Here is a 17,384-nt window from a genome sequence, read left to right on the forward strand (position 1 = left end):
TTATTTTATTCTATTCACATTGTACAATTGTTACACAATCTACAAAAAGTACAAAAGCCTAGCCATTTTCCAATGCCAGGTCAGAGCCAAGTTGCAAAAAAGGAAGACAGCACAGTAAGTTACAAGAAGAGCTCAGGGGTCCGTTACAAGTCACACTGTACAAGTCACATCACATATTTAAAGCTGTAAATATTGCCACAGGAGAATCTCTTGTCTTTGCAGCGACCACACAGTTCCTGTCGATGAGGCCTCCTTAGATCAATGTGTCTCTTCTTTTGAGGACAGGAACAATGAGACTTTGAGCAGGTCTTTAGGAAGCAAAGAAGAGTTTGGACGCTAAATGATCAGTTTAGTGTTTCAAATGTAATCCTCAAATCACAGTACTTCTCCCTATTACCCTATCCCTGAAACCTTCATCCTCTGAGTCCTACGAGAAGGTCAAGACCAAGTTGTACAAAATTACTTCTGTCACATTAAATGTCAGATATTTTTTCAAGATGAATGATCACAGAAGATATTCAAGAGAATACTGCAGAGCCAATCAAGACAACGTAATGTAAAAGGAATTTAAGAGTTTTGTAGAATTTCTCCCCTATGTAGATTTTTGCATTTGTAGCTGAACCAGTCAAGGCAACATAATGTGAGAGAAAAAAATAAGTCAAGAGTTTTATAGAGTTTCTTCACTCTGCAGATTTTTAGATTTGTAGGCAGGTCAGGGTGAGTGGCAGTGGACAGGAATTAAATGAACATTTAAAAAAGACTAGAGCAGAGGTTCTCAACCAGGGGTGATTTTATTCCCCCATCTCCAATCCCAGTGGACATGTGGCAATGTCTGAATATATTCTGGGTTGTTAAAACTGGGAGAGAGGGGTATTCTGGAGGAAACTAAATGTTTCTTTCCAGATGTGCCCAATCTTTACTAGGATCTAAAATAGTGCCTTTCAACCATTATCTCATTTCTGTCTTTCAATAATTAAAACTAATATCCTATGGAAACTGGTACAGTACCCCGGTTCCATCCCCCCAACCCTGCCATTCTATTTTCTACATGTCCCATAGCCACATGGAATAAGTCAAGATTTACCTTTTTTTTTTTTTTAAATGGAGTCTCGCTCTGTCGCCCAGTCTGGAGTGCAGTGGTGAGATCTTGGCTCACTACAACCTCCATCTCCTAGGTTCAAGCAATTGTCCCTGCCTCAGCTTCCTGAGTAGCTGGAATTACAGGCAATCGCCACTATGCCCACCTAATTTTTGTATTTTTTAGTAGAGATGGGGTTTTACCATGTTGGCCACACTGGTCTTGAACTCCTGACCTGAGGTGATCCGTCCGCCTTGGCCTCCCAAAGCACTGGGATTACAGGCGTGAGCCACCATGCCTGGCCAAGATGTACCTTTTTATATTGTGAAAATAGACATTTTTATTCTTCTAAATGCAGTCTTAAACATGATTTAATCAAACTGTTCTGTTGAAGAATATGCCTCCTTATAAGAAAATTCCTTTTTTTGTTTTTTGAGACAGAGTCTCGCTCTTTTGCCCAGGCTGGATGCAGTGGTGCTATCTTGGCTCACTGCAAGCTCCACCTCCTGGGTTCACGCCATTCTCCTGCCTCAGCCTCCCGAGTAGCTGGGACTACAGGCACCTGCCACCGTACCCGGCTAATTTTTTTGTATTTTTAGTAGAGATGGGGTTTCACCGCGCTAGCCAGGGTGGTCTCGATCTCCTAACCTCGTGATCCGCCCGCCTCGGCCTCCCAAAGTGCTGGGATTACAGGCGTGAGCCACCGCACCTGGCCCCTATAAGAAAATTCTAACAAGTAATACTCACATGGTGTTTACTATGTGCCTAGCACTCTCTTAAGCACTTTATATACATGAATTCATTTAATTCTCACAACATCCTTACAAAGAAAGGCTCAATAAAATAAGGATTTACCCTAAAGGTTGATTTCTGCTTCTGGAAATGGTGGATTAGGTAATTCTAACCAAGCCTCCTGGATGACTAGAAAAGCTGAGCTAAAAATAACTGTTTGGATCACTGAGAAATTATCAGAGCATCAGAGATGAAAACCCAGAAATAGGTGTGAGCTTGACATCCGGGACTGTTTACTCTCACTATAGTTTTTCACATGTGATAGCTAGCACTCAATCAAAAATAACCAGGTACTGTATATGAAGAGACAGAACAACATACTTGAAAGCCAAGAGGACAGCAATAGACTCACAGGGTATTGAGTTAATGGAGTTCTCTGACACAGATTTTAAAATCACTAAGTGCTAATATGTTCAAGGAAATAAAACTAATATTTCCAGCAAAAAATTAAGTTTTCTTCTGAAGTAATAAAAATTCTAGAACAGAAAAATACAACAAATAAAATCAATACTTCAATGGATGTTTTAATCACAGATTAAAAAGAGCTGAGATGAGAAATACAAATGGAAGATGGTTTAGTAGATAATATTCAGCCTAAAGCAAGAAGAGCTAAAAGCATGGAAAATATAGATAAGCACATAAGAGACAGAAAGAAATATGGTGCCAAGGTCTAGCATGAGTAATTGGAAGAAAGAAGGAATAGGAGCAGAAGTAACATTTGAAAAGATAACAGTTGATAATTTCCCAAAAGTAATGAAAATCTTTAAGCTGCAGTTTCAAGAAACACTATGAAACTCAAGCAGGATAATTACAAAGAAACTACAACTAGGCACATCATTGTAAAACTGCTGAAAAACCAAGGCAGAGAGAAGTAAGCAGATTTAAGAAGGGGAAAGAGAAAAGGAGATTACTTCAAAAGAGATGCAATAAGAGCTATATTGTTTCATAGAAATAATGAAATTCAGATCCTTAAAGGGCAGAAAGAACTATTTCCAACCTAGAAATTCTATATATACCCAGCGAAAATATCTCTTAAAAAGATATCCAAGGCTGGGCGTGATGGCTCACGCCTATAATCCCAGCACTTTGGGAGGCCAAGGCAGGTGGATAACCTGAGGTCAGGAGTTCGAGACAAGCCTGGCCAACATGGAGAAACCCTGTCTATACTAAAAATACAAAAATTAGCCGGGTGTGATGGCATGTGCCTGTAATCCCAGCTACTGGGGAGGCTGAGGCAGGAGAATCACTTGAATCCAGGAGGTGGAGGTTGCAGTGAGCCGAGATCATGCCACTGCACTCCAGCCTGGGCGATGGAGCAAGACTCTATCTGAAAAAAAAAAAAAAAGATATCCGGACAAAATAGAATTTGTCACCTCCAGACCAATACCATGGAAAATATTAAAGTTCAAGTCAAAGGAAAGTGGCCCTAGAAACAAGATACAAAGAAAAACAGAAAGAATGTATAGCTAAAACTAAATGAATACTGATTATACACAATAATCTTATAAAATTTTAAATATAGGCAAAATAAGTATACAATAATAGCATGTAAGTTGGGATGTAGTTAGAGTGTTCTCAAGTCATTGCATTATCTGTGAAAGGCAAGATTAGGCTGAGCACAGTGGCTTACGCCTGTAATCACAGCACTTTGGGAGGCTGAAGCACGTGGATCATGTCAGGAGTTTGAGACCAGCCTGGCCAACATAGTGAAACCCTGTCTCTACAAAAAACACAAAAATTAGCCAGGCATGGTGGCGGGCGCCTGTAGTCCCAGCTACTTGGGAGGCTGGGGCAGGAGAATCACTTGAACCCAGGAGGCAGAGCTTGTAGTGAACCAAGATTGCACCACTGTACTCCAGCCTGGGTGACACAGCAAGAGTCTGTCTCAAAAAAAAAAAAAAAAAAAAGGCAAGATTAACAATTTAGACTTCGACAAGTCAGACACTCATGTTATTTCTATGGTAACCATCAAAAGGACATTAAAAAATGATAGAAAGGAAAATTGAATATTAAAAAAAATTCAAGTGAACACGAGAAAAGAAAGGGGTGCAGAGAAAAGAAAAAGGTGTGGAGAAAAAACAAAATACATTTAAACCCAGTTTAATAAGTAGTTATATTGAACATCATCATCAGACTAAGAATGTCAGACCAGAAAATCAGAGGATGAATCCTTTATAAGCTAGTTTTCAAAATGTCAATTAATTTATTTTTGAGATGGAGTCTTGCTCTGTTGCCCAGGCTGGAGTGCAGTGGTGCCATCTCGGCTCTCTGCAACCTCCTCCTCCCGGGTTCAAGCAATTCTTCTGCCTCAGCCCCCCGAGTAGCTGGGACTACAGGCGCCCGCCACCATGCCCGCCTAATTTTTGTATTTTTAGTAGAGATGGGGTTTCACTATATTGGCCAGGCTGGTCTCGAACTCCTGACCTCGTGATCCGCCCACCTCAGCTTCCCAAAGTGCTGGGATTACAGGCGTGATCCACCATGTCTGGCCCATTTATTTTTACTAATTATAGAAAAAGAAGAAGTGTTTTTAACTAAGGACTTAGGCTAAAAAACGTATTGATTACAAAAAGCAAGTTAAGGATCTCACCTAGTTCTGTGAATTTCTAAACATTGGAGACATCAGAGAATCCAGTCAGAGCTCTAATACTATCCATCTAACCTTGGGAAAGTTATTTTGAACTTAGCTTTCAGATCTATAAAATAGGAATAACATCTCCCACAAAGATTAGATGACAGGAGATAAGGCATGTAAAGCACTATCTCAAAATTTGGCATGTAGTAAAAAATTAATAGCAGTCACCTCTTACATTACTACATTCTAACTATGCCCAGGGTGTCAGAGGAAAAACAAACACACCCCATAAGGCAACTTGAAATAGTGAATCTTCCCTTCTTTCCCTTTAAAAAAGATGAAAACTAGAATTTATGCTTTCATTGTTCTAAAATATAATATTTCAAACATACAGAACACTTACATACCAATATCCAACTCTATCAAATCCTAACATTTTGTCACAGAGGCTTCATTTTAGTAATGAAACATTATAGACACAATGGAAGTGTTCCATATGCTCACCTGACATTGGATTGCTTCTACTCGATAAGGGTTAAAACTCTTTTGGCATTTACAACAGAGTTGTTTGAAATAAACCTAAAGAGAAATATGTTTTTTTTTAAATACAAGCTTTTATACACACCCACACCCTGCAAAGGCTCCCGGTTCTTAATTTAAGTAATCCATTGTATCTTGCTTTTACCAACCTCTACCCTTGCCTTGCCTTTTATCTTGCTTTTACCAAACTCTACCCTTGAGGTTTCAAGGTGTACTAGTTCTTATTAATCACTTTTTCTTTGAATCTAATTTTCCTTACCCATAAAATTGGAATACTTTTTTTTTTTTTTTTTTTTTTTGAGATGGAGTTTTGCTCTTGTTACCCAGTCTGGAGTGCAATGGCGGGAAATTGGCTCACTGCAACCTCCACCTCCCAGATTCAAGCAATTCTCCTGCCTCAGCCTCCTGAGTAGCTGGGATTACAGGTGCCTGCCACCACACCCGGCTAATTTTTTGTATTTTTAGTAGAGACTGGGTTTTGCCATGTTGACCAGGCTCGTCTCAAACTCCTGGCCTTAAATGATCCACCCACCTCGGCCTCCCAAAGTGCTGGGATTACAAGCCTGAGCCACCGTGCCCAGCCAGAATAATACGATTAATACTTACTTTTTCCGTAGTTCTGAAAACTCCCTAATAATGTACACCAAGTACCACGGTAGATACTCAGTGGGAAGTGGCTGCCATACTTTTTGTCCTTATCTTTTAGCTCTTACATGTTTCATTTTTCAGTATTTCCCAGCTTACACTTTAAATTACTTGTGGTTACCCATCAATACCACCTGCTTTCTAGGCTTTGTGCAATTTCCTGTGCACATTTTCTCTCTGCCTTGCTTGGTGAACTCTTCCTCCTATTTATTCTTTCAAATCCTGCTTGGACATCAAGCTGTCTTCCCTCAGACAGGGCTAATCCCCTCCTTCCTGTGCTATCTCTGCACTGCTTCCATATGAAGGATGCTACTGCATGTATTGCCAAATTACATTTTGTTTCCATCACTCGTATCAAAATAAATTCCTTGAGAACAAGTCCTATGTTTTGTTCTTTGTATCCTAGTGCCTTGGAATGTTTGAATTAAACTCATTTCTCTTCTGGCAAGAGAAGGAAGTAAATTCAACTTCAACTTTAAAAATCTATTCACTCTCTAGGTCTCTAGTAAATGGCTAGTGTGAGAAGTCAAGTTTTCATCCGGAACTCAATGCCTCTTTGCCCTCTCTCTCCACAGTCCTTTGGCCAGTAAGGCAATTTCTAAACATGTGACAGCACAGGGTGTTCACACTCAAATGCTTATGGAGGTTAATAACATCGGGCCACGTAGACTGTTGCAAAACGAGGTGCACAGGGCAAGGAAAAGAAGAGGAAGCCTTAGGGGCAGCCTGCTGTTCTCATTCTCAAACGAGGGTCTCTAATGACAGAGCCTACAGGATTCACGAAAATGCAGAAATGCAGAATTTAATGTGAAGTCTTTTCCAATCCTAATATGTTGGCAATTAAATTAGGAAGGGGGCAAAAGAAACCTTAGGCGTAGCCTAAGTCTCTTACAGGCAAATCTTTACAGTAAGTTTTTTCACTTATTGCCCCACCTTGTGGACAAACAGTGGAAATTTCCTAGCGCTAAGGCCCAGACCTGTTCCAAGCATACCAAATAAAAAACGGTTACAAAAACTTCCAATGTAGACAAGAACAAAAGTTCATCTAAGTAACCTGACATTTTGTCATATATAACGCCAGAGTATGGTTCGGAAACCCAGGTGGACAGTCCGATTCAGTTCCATTCATTCACTGAGCACTTCCTGTACACCTGGCACTGGGGATGCCACCAAGATCAAGACAGGACTACGACAGCCATGCTCCCTCAGGAATCAGATTCTTCCCTGCTTAACATCTGTGTCCACCCCATCCTCCTCTCACCTCCTACTCTTTTTACTTACCTTGTTCGTTCCAGAAATGCACCACACGTAAGCACTCTCCCACCTGGTCTTGCAATCTTTACAGTGGAAATAGCCATATTTTGGTTCCAAAAACTGAAAATAAAGAAGAAAAGTACTTTACCATCATGCAAGGGGAAAAAAGCCAGATCCTTCTTTATGACTTTGTATAAGGAAAAAAAATGACTTCTTTAACCTCACTTATATCTATTCTCAAGACTACTGCATTGATTCAGTTTCTCATCTCTCTTAAAGATTACTCGGATTCTTCTTGCTGCCGTCTTTTGTACTTTTCCAATCTATTTTCCACTATGCTACAGGCATAATCTTCCCAAAACGAAAGTCTGATTTCATGTATCACAGACTCGAAGCCCTTCTTCGTCTCCAAATTCCCCAATAGCAGTGGTTGCCAGACTGTTGGTTTTCACAGGCTTAGTTGGGTTGGCACCTATTTTACCCAAAACTTACCAAACATACAGGCCACGTGATATACATATTTTCAGAGCTCCCTCTCCTTCACCAAGTACATGGAAGAAGAGAGAGAAGATTTTGCTATTATTGCCCCCATAGATGGAAAAGGAGGGAGGGGATGGGGCTGTTCGAGGACTAAGAAGACGGAAGAAAGGATCTACCTGGAAGTTGGGCCTCCGCAGCGGCTCGGAGGCGGCGTCTCCAAGCACCTGCTTGCTCTTCGTTTCTTGAGGGCACGGGGCGTTTTTCTCCCCCGATTCCTCCAGCTGCCCGGGCTCCTCCTGCCTGTCAGCTTCTGACCTCCGTGGTGGTGGCTGCGGCTGGCCGGCCTCCGCAGGGCCCGGGAGCGCCTTGCTCTCCGCGTCGTCCCCATCTCTCCGCAGGCGGATCAAGCCCCTGCGGCCGGTGGCGGGCGAAGTGACCCCGCAGGCTGGCAGCGGCTCCCGGGGGTCTCTGCCGTCCCAGGGGGAGCAGCTGCTGAGGGTGCGAGGCCCCAGAGAGCACTGCACAGCCTTGTCCACCCGCGGGCTCACCTGCACGCCCACCTCCTTGGTGTTGGGCTTGCACAGCCGCGGGCTCAGGCTGGGGTTCATCTGGGAAAGAATGGCCTTAAGCTGCGCCCTTTTGTAAGGGTCAATGCAGTAGTCAGGGGCGTTCGCGGGCACCAGCAGCCCTGGCCTGGCCAGAAAAGTGGGAGGACCCATATTTTGCCGCCAGTCGGGCTGTTTGTGCCCTGAGAGTCCAGGCTGGCCCAAAGGCACTGTGTTCCCATAACCCTGGTACAAGCCATAGGGAACACGGACAAAGCGCTCCATCCGCTCAGCAGGTGCTCAGGCGCAGCCTAATATCCTACCCAGTTTGTGTCCTTATTTTGCCTTCATCCGCCCCTTCTTTCTCTTCATCAGGTTGGTTCAGATTCATTCCTGGCTTCTCCATTTATTTCAGATTCTAATGGGAGCTGCTGCTTATTACCCTGATTGAGGGAGAGAAGCTCTATCTACAGATGTCTAATTGCCACCTGATTCCTACCTAATTGCTTTTCCCTACCTCTTCAATTCACTGTTCGGGAATCTTTTTTTCAAAGCTGTTTTTCATTTCCAGCTTATTCACACATATGCTTTAATTAGTGATTAATTCATATATTACTGTAGTGACCATTCTAAAGATCCTTTGTAAGGTAATGTGGTAATGTTAGATAATGTTGTAAGGTACAGCCATTATGGACAACAGTATGGAGGTTCCTTAAAAAAGTTAATAGAAGTACCAGATAATCCAGTAATCCCACCACTGGGTATTTACCCAAAGGAAATGAAATCAATATCCTGAAGAGATACCTTCACTTCCTTGTTCGTTGTAGCATTATGCACAATAGCCAAGTTATGGAAACAATCTAAGTGTCTGTTAACAGAAAAATGGATAGAGAAATTGTGGCATGTATTTATACAATGGAATATTATTCAGCCTTAAAACAGGAGATCCTGGTCGGGTGCGATGGCTCACACCTGTAATCCCAGCAGTTTGGGAGGCCGAGGCAGGCGGATGACCTAAGGTCAGGAGTTCGAGACCAACCTGGCCAACATGGTGAAACCCTGCCTCTAATAAAAATACAAAAATCAGCCGGGTGTGGTGGCACACTCCTGTAATCCCAGCTACTCGGGAGGCTGAGGCTGGAGAATGACCTGAACCTGGGAGGCGAAGGTTGCAGTGAGCTGAGATCACACCACTGCACTCCAGTTTGGGCAACAGAGAGAGCAAGACTCCATCTCAAACAAACAAACAAAAAACAGGAGATCCTGCCATTTGCAACAACATGGGTGAAACTGGGGGACATTATGCTAAGTGAAATAAGCCAGATAGAAAAATACTGCATAAACTCACTGATATGTGGAATCTGAAAAAGTCAAATACATAGAAGCAGAAAGTAGAATGGTGGTTACCAGGGACAGGAAGTTGGGGGGAATGGAGAGAGACTGGTCAGAGCCTAAAATGTTACAGTTAGGTAGAATGAATGAGTCTAGAGATCTAATTTACAGCATAACGACTACAGTTAACAATACTGTATTTTATACTGGAAAGTTTCAAAGAGAGATTTCAGGTGCTCTCACCGCACACAAAAGAAAGGTAATTATGTGAAGAGATGGATGTGTTAATTGCTTGACTGTAGTAATTATCTCACTGTGTACATATACATGTTGTGCACATTAAATATATACAACTTTTAGGAAATAATGTTTTTTTGGGTTTTTGTTTGTTTGCTTGTTTGAAATGGAGTTTTCTCGCTCTGTCTCCCAGGCAGGAGTACAGTGGCATGATCTCGGCTCACTGCAACTTCCGCCTCCGGGGTTCAAGTGATTCTCCCACCTTAGCCTCCCGAGTAGCTGGGATTACAGGCACATGCCACCACACCCAGTTAATTTTTGTATTTTTAGTAGAGACAGAGTTTCGCTATGTTAGCCAGGTTGGTCTCGAACTCCTGACCTCAGGTGATCTGCCCACCTCGGCCTCCCAAAGTGCTGTGATTACAGGCGTGAGCCACCATGCCCAGCTGGAAATAATGTTTTTTATAAAAATTAAAGCATATTGTAAATTGAATACAAATAGTAAATTGAGCAGCTGCACTAGAAGAGAATAAGAAAGTCTATTACGGTAGAGCTAATAAGTGGCAAGTCCCTGGTACAAAGAGAACAAGAAACATAAAGGTATGGGGGTCTGTATATAATGATAGAAAATGTTATTTCTGAGACTTGTGTGACATGCCACAGGTTCTCATTAGTCCACTCCTAGTGAGACACCCCTCCCCCCAAAAAAGGGGACAAAGCAAATTGTTCTGATTTATAGGATAAATAAATCACAGGTTAGTTAACTGTATGAAGTCGAATGGACTAGAATTCAAACCTGGGCCTTACTACCAGGCACATTACTTAACTACTTGATTCAGTATCCTCATCTGACAATACTGACCAATTTATAGGATTACTGTAAGATTAAACATGATATTGCTTGAAACCCCAAAGCAGAATGCCTAACTCATAAAATGTTTGGTAAGTGGTAGCTGTTATTAGTAAGGATCACAGACGTATTTCTTTGCGAATTAGACTTAGAGCAAAAGCTTTAGAATCTATCTGCATTAGTAAGGCCTCCTGCTACAACTAAGGATTACTGATTATCAAACTAAAATGGTCCCTAAGGAACCAAGTGGAGCCCACCCTTTTTCTAATCCGAGGTTGCTTCTGTTTATTGCTCAAGCACCTTCTGGAAGCAGCAAGGTCCCCATGGGAGCAACTCTCACTGAATCCATTTGAAGGCTTTGTAGGTCTTACAACAAACCCTACTCAGCCTTGTATTAGGCATGTTACAGAACCAACGAATTTGGAGATGAAGTCAGGTCTTCCAGTTCAGCCTGCGAGGAAGACAGGTGATCCGAATCCTAAGAATGCAAAAGATGGGCCGGGCGTGGTGGCTCACGCCTGTAATCCCAGCGCTTTGGGAGGCCGAGGCAGACGGATCACCTGAGGTTGGGAGTTTGAGACCAGCCTGACCAACAACGGAGAAACCCCGTCTCTACTTAAAAATACAAAATTAGCCGTGCGTGGTGGCGCATGCCTGTATTCCCAGCTACTCGGGAGGCTGAGACAAGAGAATCACTTGACCCCGGGAGGCGGAAGTTGCGGTGAGCCGAGATCGCGCCATTGCACACCAGCCTGGGCAACAAGAGCGAAACTCCGTCTCAAAAAAAAAAAAAAAAAAATGCAAAAGATACTACCAAGGCCTGCTGAGCGAGGTACCTAACACTTCATTAGCGAGTTAAGATGGGTTTCACAATTTTTCAAGCAAGGAAACGGGCTCGGAGGTCTTGAACAACCTGCTACCCAATAGCAGCACAGCTACTGGAACTAAAATCCTCTGATTTCAAATAACAGCCCCGCCCACTACCACGAAGTGAAGTCATCCACAACCACGCACCGACCACTCTAAGCTTTTGTAAGATCGGCTCGCTTTGGGGAACAGGTCTTTAGAGAACATCCCTTTTAAGGTCAGAACAAAGGTCTTTCATAGGTCCCAGGTCGTGTCCCGAGGGCGCCCACCCAAACATGAGGTGGAGCAAAAATAAAGGGATGGGAGACTTGGAGTAGGCATAGGGGCGGCCCCTCCAAGCAGGGTGGCCTGGGACTCTTAAGGGTCAGCGAGAAGAGAACACACACTCCAGTTCCCGCTTTATTCGGTCAGATACTGACGGTTGGGATGCCTGATAAGGAATTTCCTTTCGCCACGCTGAGAAATATCTGCAGCGGCCCACCCAGGCCTGACTTCCGGGTGGTGCGTGTGCTGCGTGCCGCGTCACGGCGTCACGTGGCCAGCGCGGGCTTGTGGCGCGAGCTTCTGAAACTAGGCGGCAGAGGCGGAGCCGCTGTGGCTGTGCTGCACCTGTGCTGCGCCTCGGGTCTCTTTTGCGGCGGTGGTCGCCGCCGGGAGAAGCCTGAGGGGACAGATTTGTGAGCGACGCGGTTTTTGTCAGCTTACTCCGGCCAAAAAAGAACTGCACCTCTGGAGCGGGTTAGTGGTGGGGGGGGGGCGGACGGGCGCGTCTTCCGCAGTCCCACTCCAGCGTGGCGGGGGAGCGCCTCACGCCCCGGGTCGCAGCCGCGGCCTCTTGCCCTTTTGTCTCTGCCAACCCCCACCCATGCCTGAGAGAAAGGTCCTTGGCCCGAAGGCAAATTTTCGCCAAGCAAATTCGAACCCCGCCCCTTCCCTGGGTCTCCATTTCCCGCCTCCGGCCTGGCCTTTGGGCTCCGCCTTCAGCTCAAGACTTAACCTCCCTCCCAGCTGTCCCCGATGTCGCCATCTGAAATTTCTTGGAAACACGATCACTTTAACGGAATATTGCTGTTTTGGGGAAGTGTTTTACAGCTGCTGGGCACGCTGTATTTGCCTTACTTAAGCCCCTGGTAATTGCTGTATTCCGAAGACATGCTGATGGGAATTACCAGGCGGCGTTGGTCTCTAACTGGAGCCCTCTGTCCCCGCTAGCCACGCGTCACTGGTTAGCGTGATTGAAACTAAATCGTGTGAAAATCCTCTTCTCTAGTCGCACTAGCCACGTTTCGAGTGCTTAATGTGGCTAGTGGCACCGGTTTGGACAGCACAACTGTAAAATGTTCCCATCCTCACAGTAAGCTGTTATCGTTCCAGGAGTTGGGACTGAATTAGAATTCAAACAAATTTTCCAGCGCTTCTGATTTTTACCTTAGTCACATAATAAGGAATGCATCCCTGTGTAAGTGCATTTTGGTCTTCTGTTTTGCAGACTTATTTACCAAGCTTTGGAGGAATATTGTAGGTAAAAATGCCTGTTGGATCCAAAGAGAGGCCAACATTTTTTGAAATTTTTAAGACACGCTGCAACAAAGCAGGTATTGACAAATTTTATATAACTTTATAAATTATACCGAGAAAGTGTTTTCTAAAAAATGCTTGCTAAAAACCCAGTACGTCACAGTGTTGCTTAGAACCATAAACTGTTCCTTATGTGTGCATAAATCCAGTTAACAAAATCATCGTTTGCAGGTTAACCACATGATAAATATAGAACCTCTAGTGGATAAAGAGGAAACTGGCCCCTTGACTAGCAGTAGGAAGAATTACTAACAAAACAGAAGCATTAATGTTACTTTATGGCAGAAGTTTTCCAACTTTTTGGTCTCAGTACTCCTTATACTCTTAAAAATGATCTAGGACCCCCGGAGTGCTTTTGTTTATGTAGCTTACCATATTAGAAATTTAAAACTAAGCATTTAAGGCTGGGTGCGGTGGCTCATGCCTGTAATCCCAGCACTTTGGGAGGCCGAGGTGGGCGGATCACTTGAGGCCAGGAGTTCGAGACCAGCCTGGCTAACATGGTGAAACCCTAGATCTACTAAAAATACAAAAAATGTGCTGGGTGTGGTGGCGCGTGCCTGTAATCCCAGCTACTCGGGAGGCGGAGGCAGGAGAATCGCTTGAACCCCGGAGGCGGAGGTTGCAGTGAACCAAGATCATGCCACTGCCCTCCAGCCTGGGCCACATAGCGTGACTCTGTCTCAAAACAAACAAACAAAAAAACTAAGAATTTAAAGTTATTAATTTACTTAAAAATAATGAAAGCTAACCCATTGCATATTATCACAACATTCTTAGGAAAAATAACTTTTTGAAAACAAGTGAGTGGAATAGTTTACATTTTTGCAGTTCTCTTTAATGTCTGGCTAAATAGAGATAGCTGGATTCACTTATCTGTGTCTAATCTGTTATTTTGGTAGAAGTATATGAAAAAAATTAACCTCACAGTTGAAAAAAGGAGTATTTTAATAGTCTTCAGTTACTTTTTGGTATTTTTGCTTGTACTTTGCATAGATTTTTCAAAGATCAAATAGATATACCATAGGTCTTTCCCATGTCGCAACATCGTGCAGTGATTATTTGGAAGATAGTGGTGTTCTGAATTATACAAAGTTTCCAAATATTGATACATTGCATTAAACAGTATTTTAAAAATAACATTCATTAATATCACCATGGATGTCAGAAAAGTCTTTTAAGATTGGGTAGAAATGAGCCACTGGAAATTGTAATTTTCATTTGAAAGTTCACATTTTGTCATTGGCAACAAACTCTGTTTTCCTTGCAGCAACAAGATCACTTCATTGATTTGTGAGAAAATGTCTACCAAATTATTTAAGTTGAAACAACTTTGTCAGCCATTCTTTCAAGTAAAAATGACTTTTCATTGAAAAAATTGCTTGTTCAGATCACAGCTCAACACATGAGTGCTTTTCTAGGCAGTATTGTACTTCAGTATGCAGAAGTGCTTTATGTATGCTTCCTATTTTGTCAGATTATTAAAAGAAGTGCTAAAGCATTGAGCTTTAAAATTAATTTTTACCGCTTCATTAGGACATTCTTACATTAAACTGGCATTATTATTATTATTATTATTATTTTTTTTTTTTTAACAAGGACACTCAGTGGTAAGGAATATAATGGCTACTAGTATTAGTTTGGTGCCACTGCCATAACTCATGCAAATGTGCCAGCAGTTTTACCCAGCATCATCTTTGCACTGTTGATACAAATGTCAACATCATGAAAAGGGGAAATGATTCCATAGTGTTATTATGAAAGTAGTTTTGAACTGTAATGGTAGAGGATGAATAGCTCACAATACAAATTTGTCATTTCCCTTTAAGAGAGAATTCTCATTTTATGTGAGAGTCCACATGTTCCTCATACCCATAGATTTGCCACATCTTGTGTACTCTTCAGAATTATTTGAAGTTTTTGAATTTTATCTGTGGAATGTTTTTTTTTTTTTTTTCTTTTTTGAGACGGAGTCTTGCTCTGTTGCCCAGACTGGAATGCAGTGGCATGATCTCGGCTCACTGCAACCTCCACCTCCTGTGTTCAAGTGATTCTCCTGTGGCAGCCTCCGGAGTAGCTGGGACTACAGGCGCGTGCCACCACACTCGGCTAATTTTTTGTATTTTTAGTAAAGGTGGGGTTTCAACGTGTTAGCAAGGTTGGTCTCGATCTGACCTCGTGATCCGCCCGCCTCGGCCTCCCAAAGTGTTGGGATTACAGGCGTGAGCCACCACACCTGGCCGAATTTTATCTGTGGAATGTATTCTTAATGTGAATAGTTTTTGATTCCGAACCATGAATAATAAGAAAAGAAATAAAATTTAATTAAATGAAAGTAAAAGCTAATATGTACAGCTTTTAATAATATAGTTAAATGCCATCTTGTAACTTTTGTGAACTCTTGTTACACCTTTCTATAGATTCACAAGAGAATGGATTAATGATCTTGTTTAATTAATGTGCCTTAACGAAAGTAATCCATAGTCAAGATCTTAAGCATTTTTTTCCTTATGATCTTTAACTGTTCTGGGTCACAAATTTATGTGTCACTGGTTAAAACTAAGGTGGGATTTTTTTTTTTTAATAGATTTAGGACCAATAAGTCTTCATTGGTTTGAAGAACTTTCTTCAGAAGCTCCACCCTATAATTCTGAACCTGCAGAAGAATCTGAACATAAAAACAACAATTATGAACCAAACCTATTTAAAACTCCACAAAGGAAACCCTCTTATAATCAGCTGGCTTCAACTCCAATCATATTCAAAGAGCAAGGGCTGACTCTGCCGCTGTACCAATCTCCTGTAAAAGAATTAGATAAATTCAGATTAGACTTAGGTAAGTAATGCAATATGGTAGACTGGGGAGAACTACAAACTAGGAATTCAGGCAAACCTGTGTTAAAATCTTAGCTCATTCATTAATTGTGTCATGCTGGGCAAATCAGTCTCTCTGGCCTCTTTTTCCTCACTCGAAAAATGGAGACGATGAAAATAATGTCTCATAGGTTTGGATTAAATTAAATAATGTAGGTACTTAGTAAATGTTCTCTTTCATCCTTCCTTTGATAAATTTGCCAACTGAGATTTGCTGAATTACGTCTTTCTTATGCCAGAAAAACCTAGGACTTGTTTTGATGTTAATTAAACTAAACTATATTTCTGCAGGCTATCATAGAGGACAGAGATTATTTTACCGATATACTATAAGTATCATGATTTGGAAGGAGTTTCCCTGGCGTAGGTGCCACATGTTTCTAAGCAATTATGTAATAAGATTATATATTCAGTCATTCAAATAATAATTACCTACTTGACATAAGTAATGAACTTTCCCTTTTCTTCAGAGTGTTAATCTCTAGTAAGGGGAATAAAGAGTACACAGATAAAGTATAGTGTAAGGTTGAATGTAGTATGTGCCAAGAGAAAAATATAAAAAAGTATAATGAGAGTTGAGAAGAAAGAGCAAATAGTATTGGACAAAGTTAGGCAATTATTCCTTTGAGCTGAACCTTGAAGGATAGGTGAGAGATTAAGAAATACGAAGATGTGGTAGAGTGATAATGTTCTAGGCAGAGGGAACAACATGAGGAAGAATATGTAGTTTGTTCAGGAAATAGCAAGTAATTCAGGTTGGCTTTGGTTGTTTTGTGTCTGAAAGGGACCAATAGACAAGGCAAAAAGGCAGACTAAAGGCAGGCATTGAATGCCAAGCTAAAGAAATTGAATTTATTTGGTTGGTTGTTGAGCAGAGAAATCACATTAATTTGATCATGCTACTTACTGTGTCAAACCTTTGATCACCTCCCTTTGTCCTTATAGCAAAATCTAAACTTGATATGGCTTTCAAGTTCCTGTGTGATCAGGCCCCTGATTTACACTCTTGGCTCAGCTTGCCATATTCATCCTCTCACCTGTCTTCATTTGCCATTCATTCCTACTGAATTTCTTTTCATTACCAAAACCACCATGCTCTATGGCTCTTTATTAAACATACTGTTACCTCTACCCACAACTTCTTCTCTACTTTTTGTCTAGCTAATTTGCGTGCTCATCTTTCAGATCTTGGCTTATTTCTGCTTCTGAGAAATACTTCCTGTCTGCCCTCGTTGAGCTTCTAGTGAAGGAGACATACATAAGCAATTATAGTGTGACACATGCTTTGAAAGAAATTCATGGCTATAGGGAGTGCATATACAAAGGGAATATAGGTAATGGGCAAATATTTTCATGTATGTTATTGGATACCAAATGGTATACATAGGATTCAGTAAATATTTGTAGAGTGAGTATTAGTATTATTTGCTTTAGAAAGCCTAATGATCAAACAGCAGTCTTTAGAGATAACGTTTTTCAAAATGTCATGTCTGTGCCATTAGAATCTTCTAGACTGCTCATTGAAAGGACAGATTCCAGGCCCCACTCTGAATCTCTTAATTTATAATTTTTGGAAATGATGCCCATGAGTCTACATTTTAAACTACCTGAATGATCCCTATAGAAAGAGAAAACTGGAGGTAGGAAGATCAGTTAGGGGATGTGTAATGGTCTAGGTGATAGAGACAAGTGCCTGAATTACAGTAATAACAGTGAAAGTAAATATGGAACATAAAA

At 41.8% G+C, this 17,384-nt stretch overlaps 2 protein-coding genes across 7 annotated transcripts in view; one reads left to right on the plus strand and one right to left on the minus strand.

Annotated features, from left to right (window-relative positions):
* Window positions 1–68: 68 nt before the first annotated feature.
* ZAR1L (zygote arrest 1 like) lies at window positions 69–8,841 on the minus strand. The gene is made up of 4 exons (XM_002824153.4): window positions 7,541–8,841; window positions 6,912–7,004; window positions 4,950–5,024; window positions 69–308 (listed from the first exon to the last, which is right to left on the minus strand). The coding sequence occupies exons 1-4, from the start codon at window positions 8,192–8,194 to the stop codon at window positions 165–167; spliced, it is 966 nt and encodes a 321-aa protein (XP_002824199.3). The 5' UTR covers window positions 8,195–8,841; the 3' UTR covers window positions 69–164.
* Window positions 8,842–11,331: 2,490 nt separating this feature from the next.
* Window positions 11,332–17,384, plus strand: part of BRCA2 (BRCA2 DNA repair associated) — a 95,220-nt gene continuing 89,167 nt past the window's right edge. For all 6 annotated transcript variants that reach the window (XR_008512580.2, XM_024231067.3, XM_054528886.2 and 3 more), the window contains exons 1-3: window positions 11,332–11,933; window positions 12,685–12,790; window positions 15,361–15,609. Coding sequence is in view for 5 of the 6 variants with exons in the window: in XM_024231067.3 (XP_024086835.3) it covers window positions 12,724–12,790; window positions 15,361–15,609 (316 nt within the window). In the remaining variant the exon portion in view is untranslated. The remainder of the gene's footprint in view (window positions 11,934–12,684; window positions 12,791–15,360; window positions 15,610–17,384) is intronic.

This window comes from Pongo abelii, chromosome 14, assembly GCF_028885655.2.
Source record: "Pongo abelii isolate AG06213 chromosome 14, NHGRI_mPonAbe1-v2.0_pri, whole genome shotgun sequence".
In the NCBI taxonomy this organism is placed as follows: domain Eukaryota; kingdom Metazoa; phylum Chordata; class Mammalia; order Primates; family Hominidae; genus Pongo; species Pongo abelii.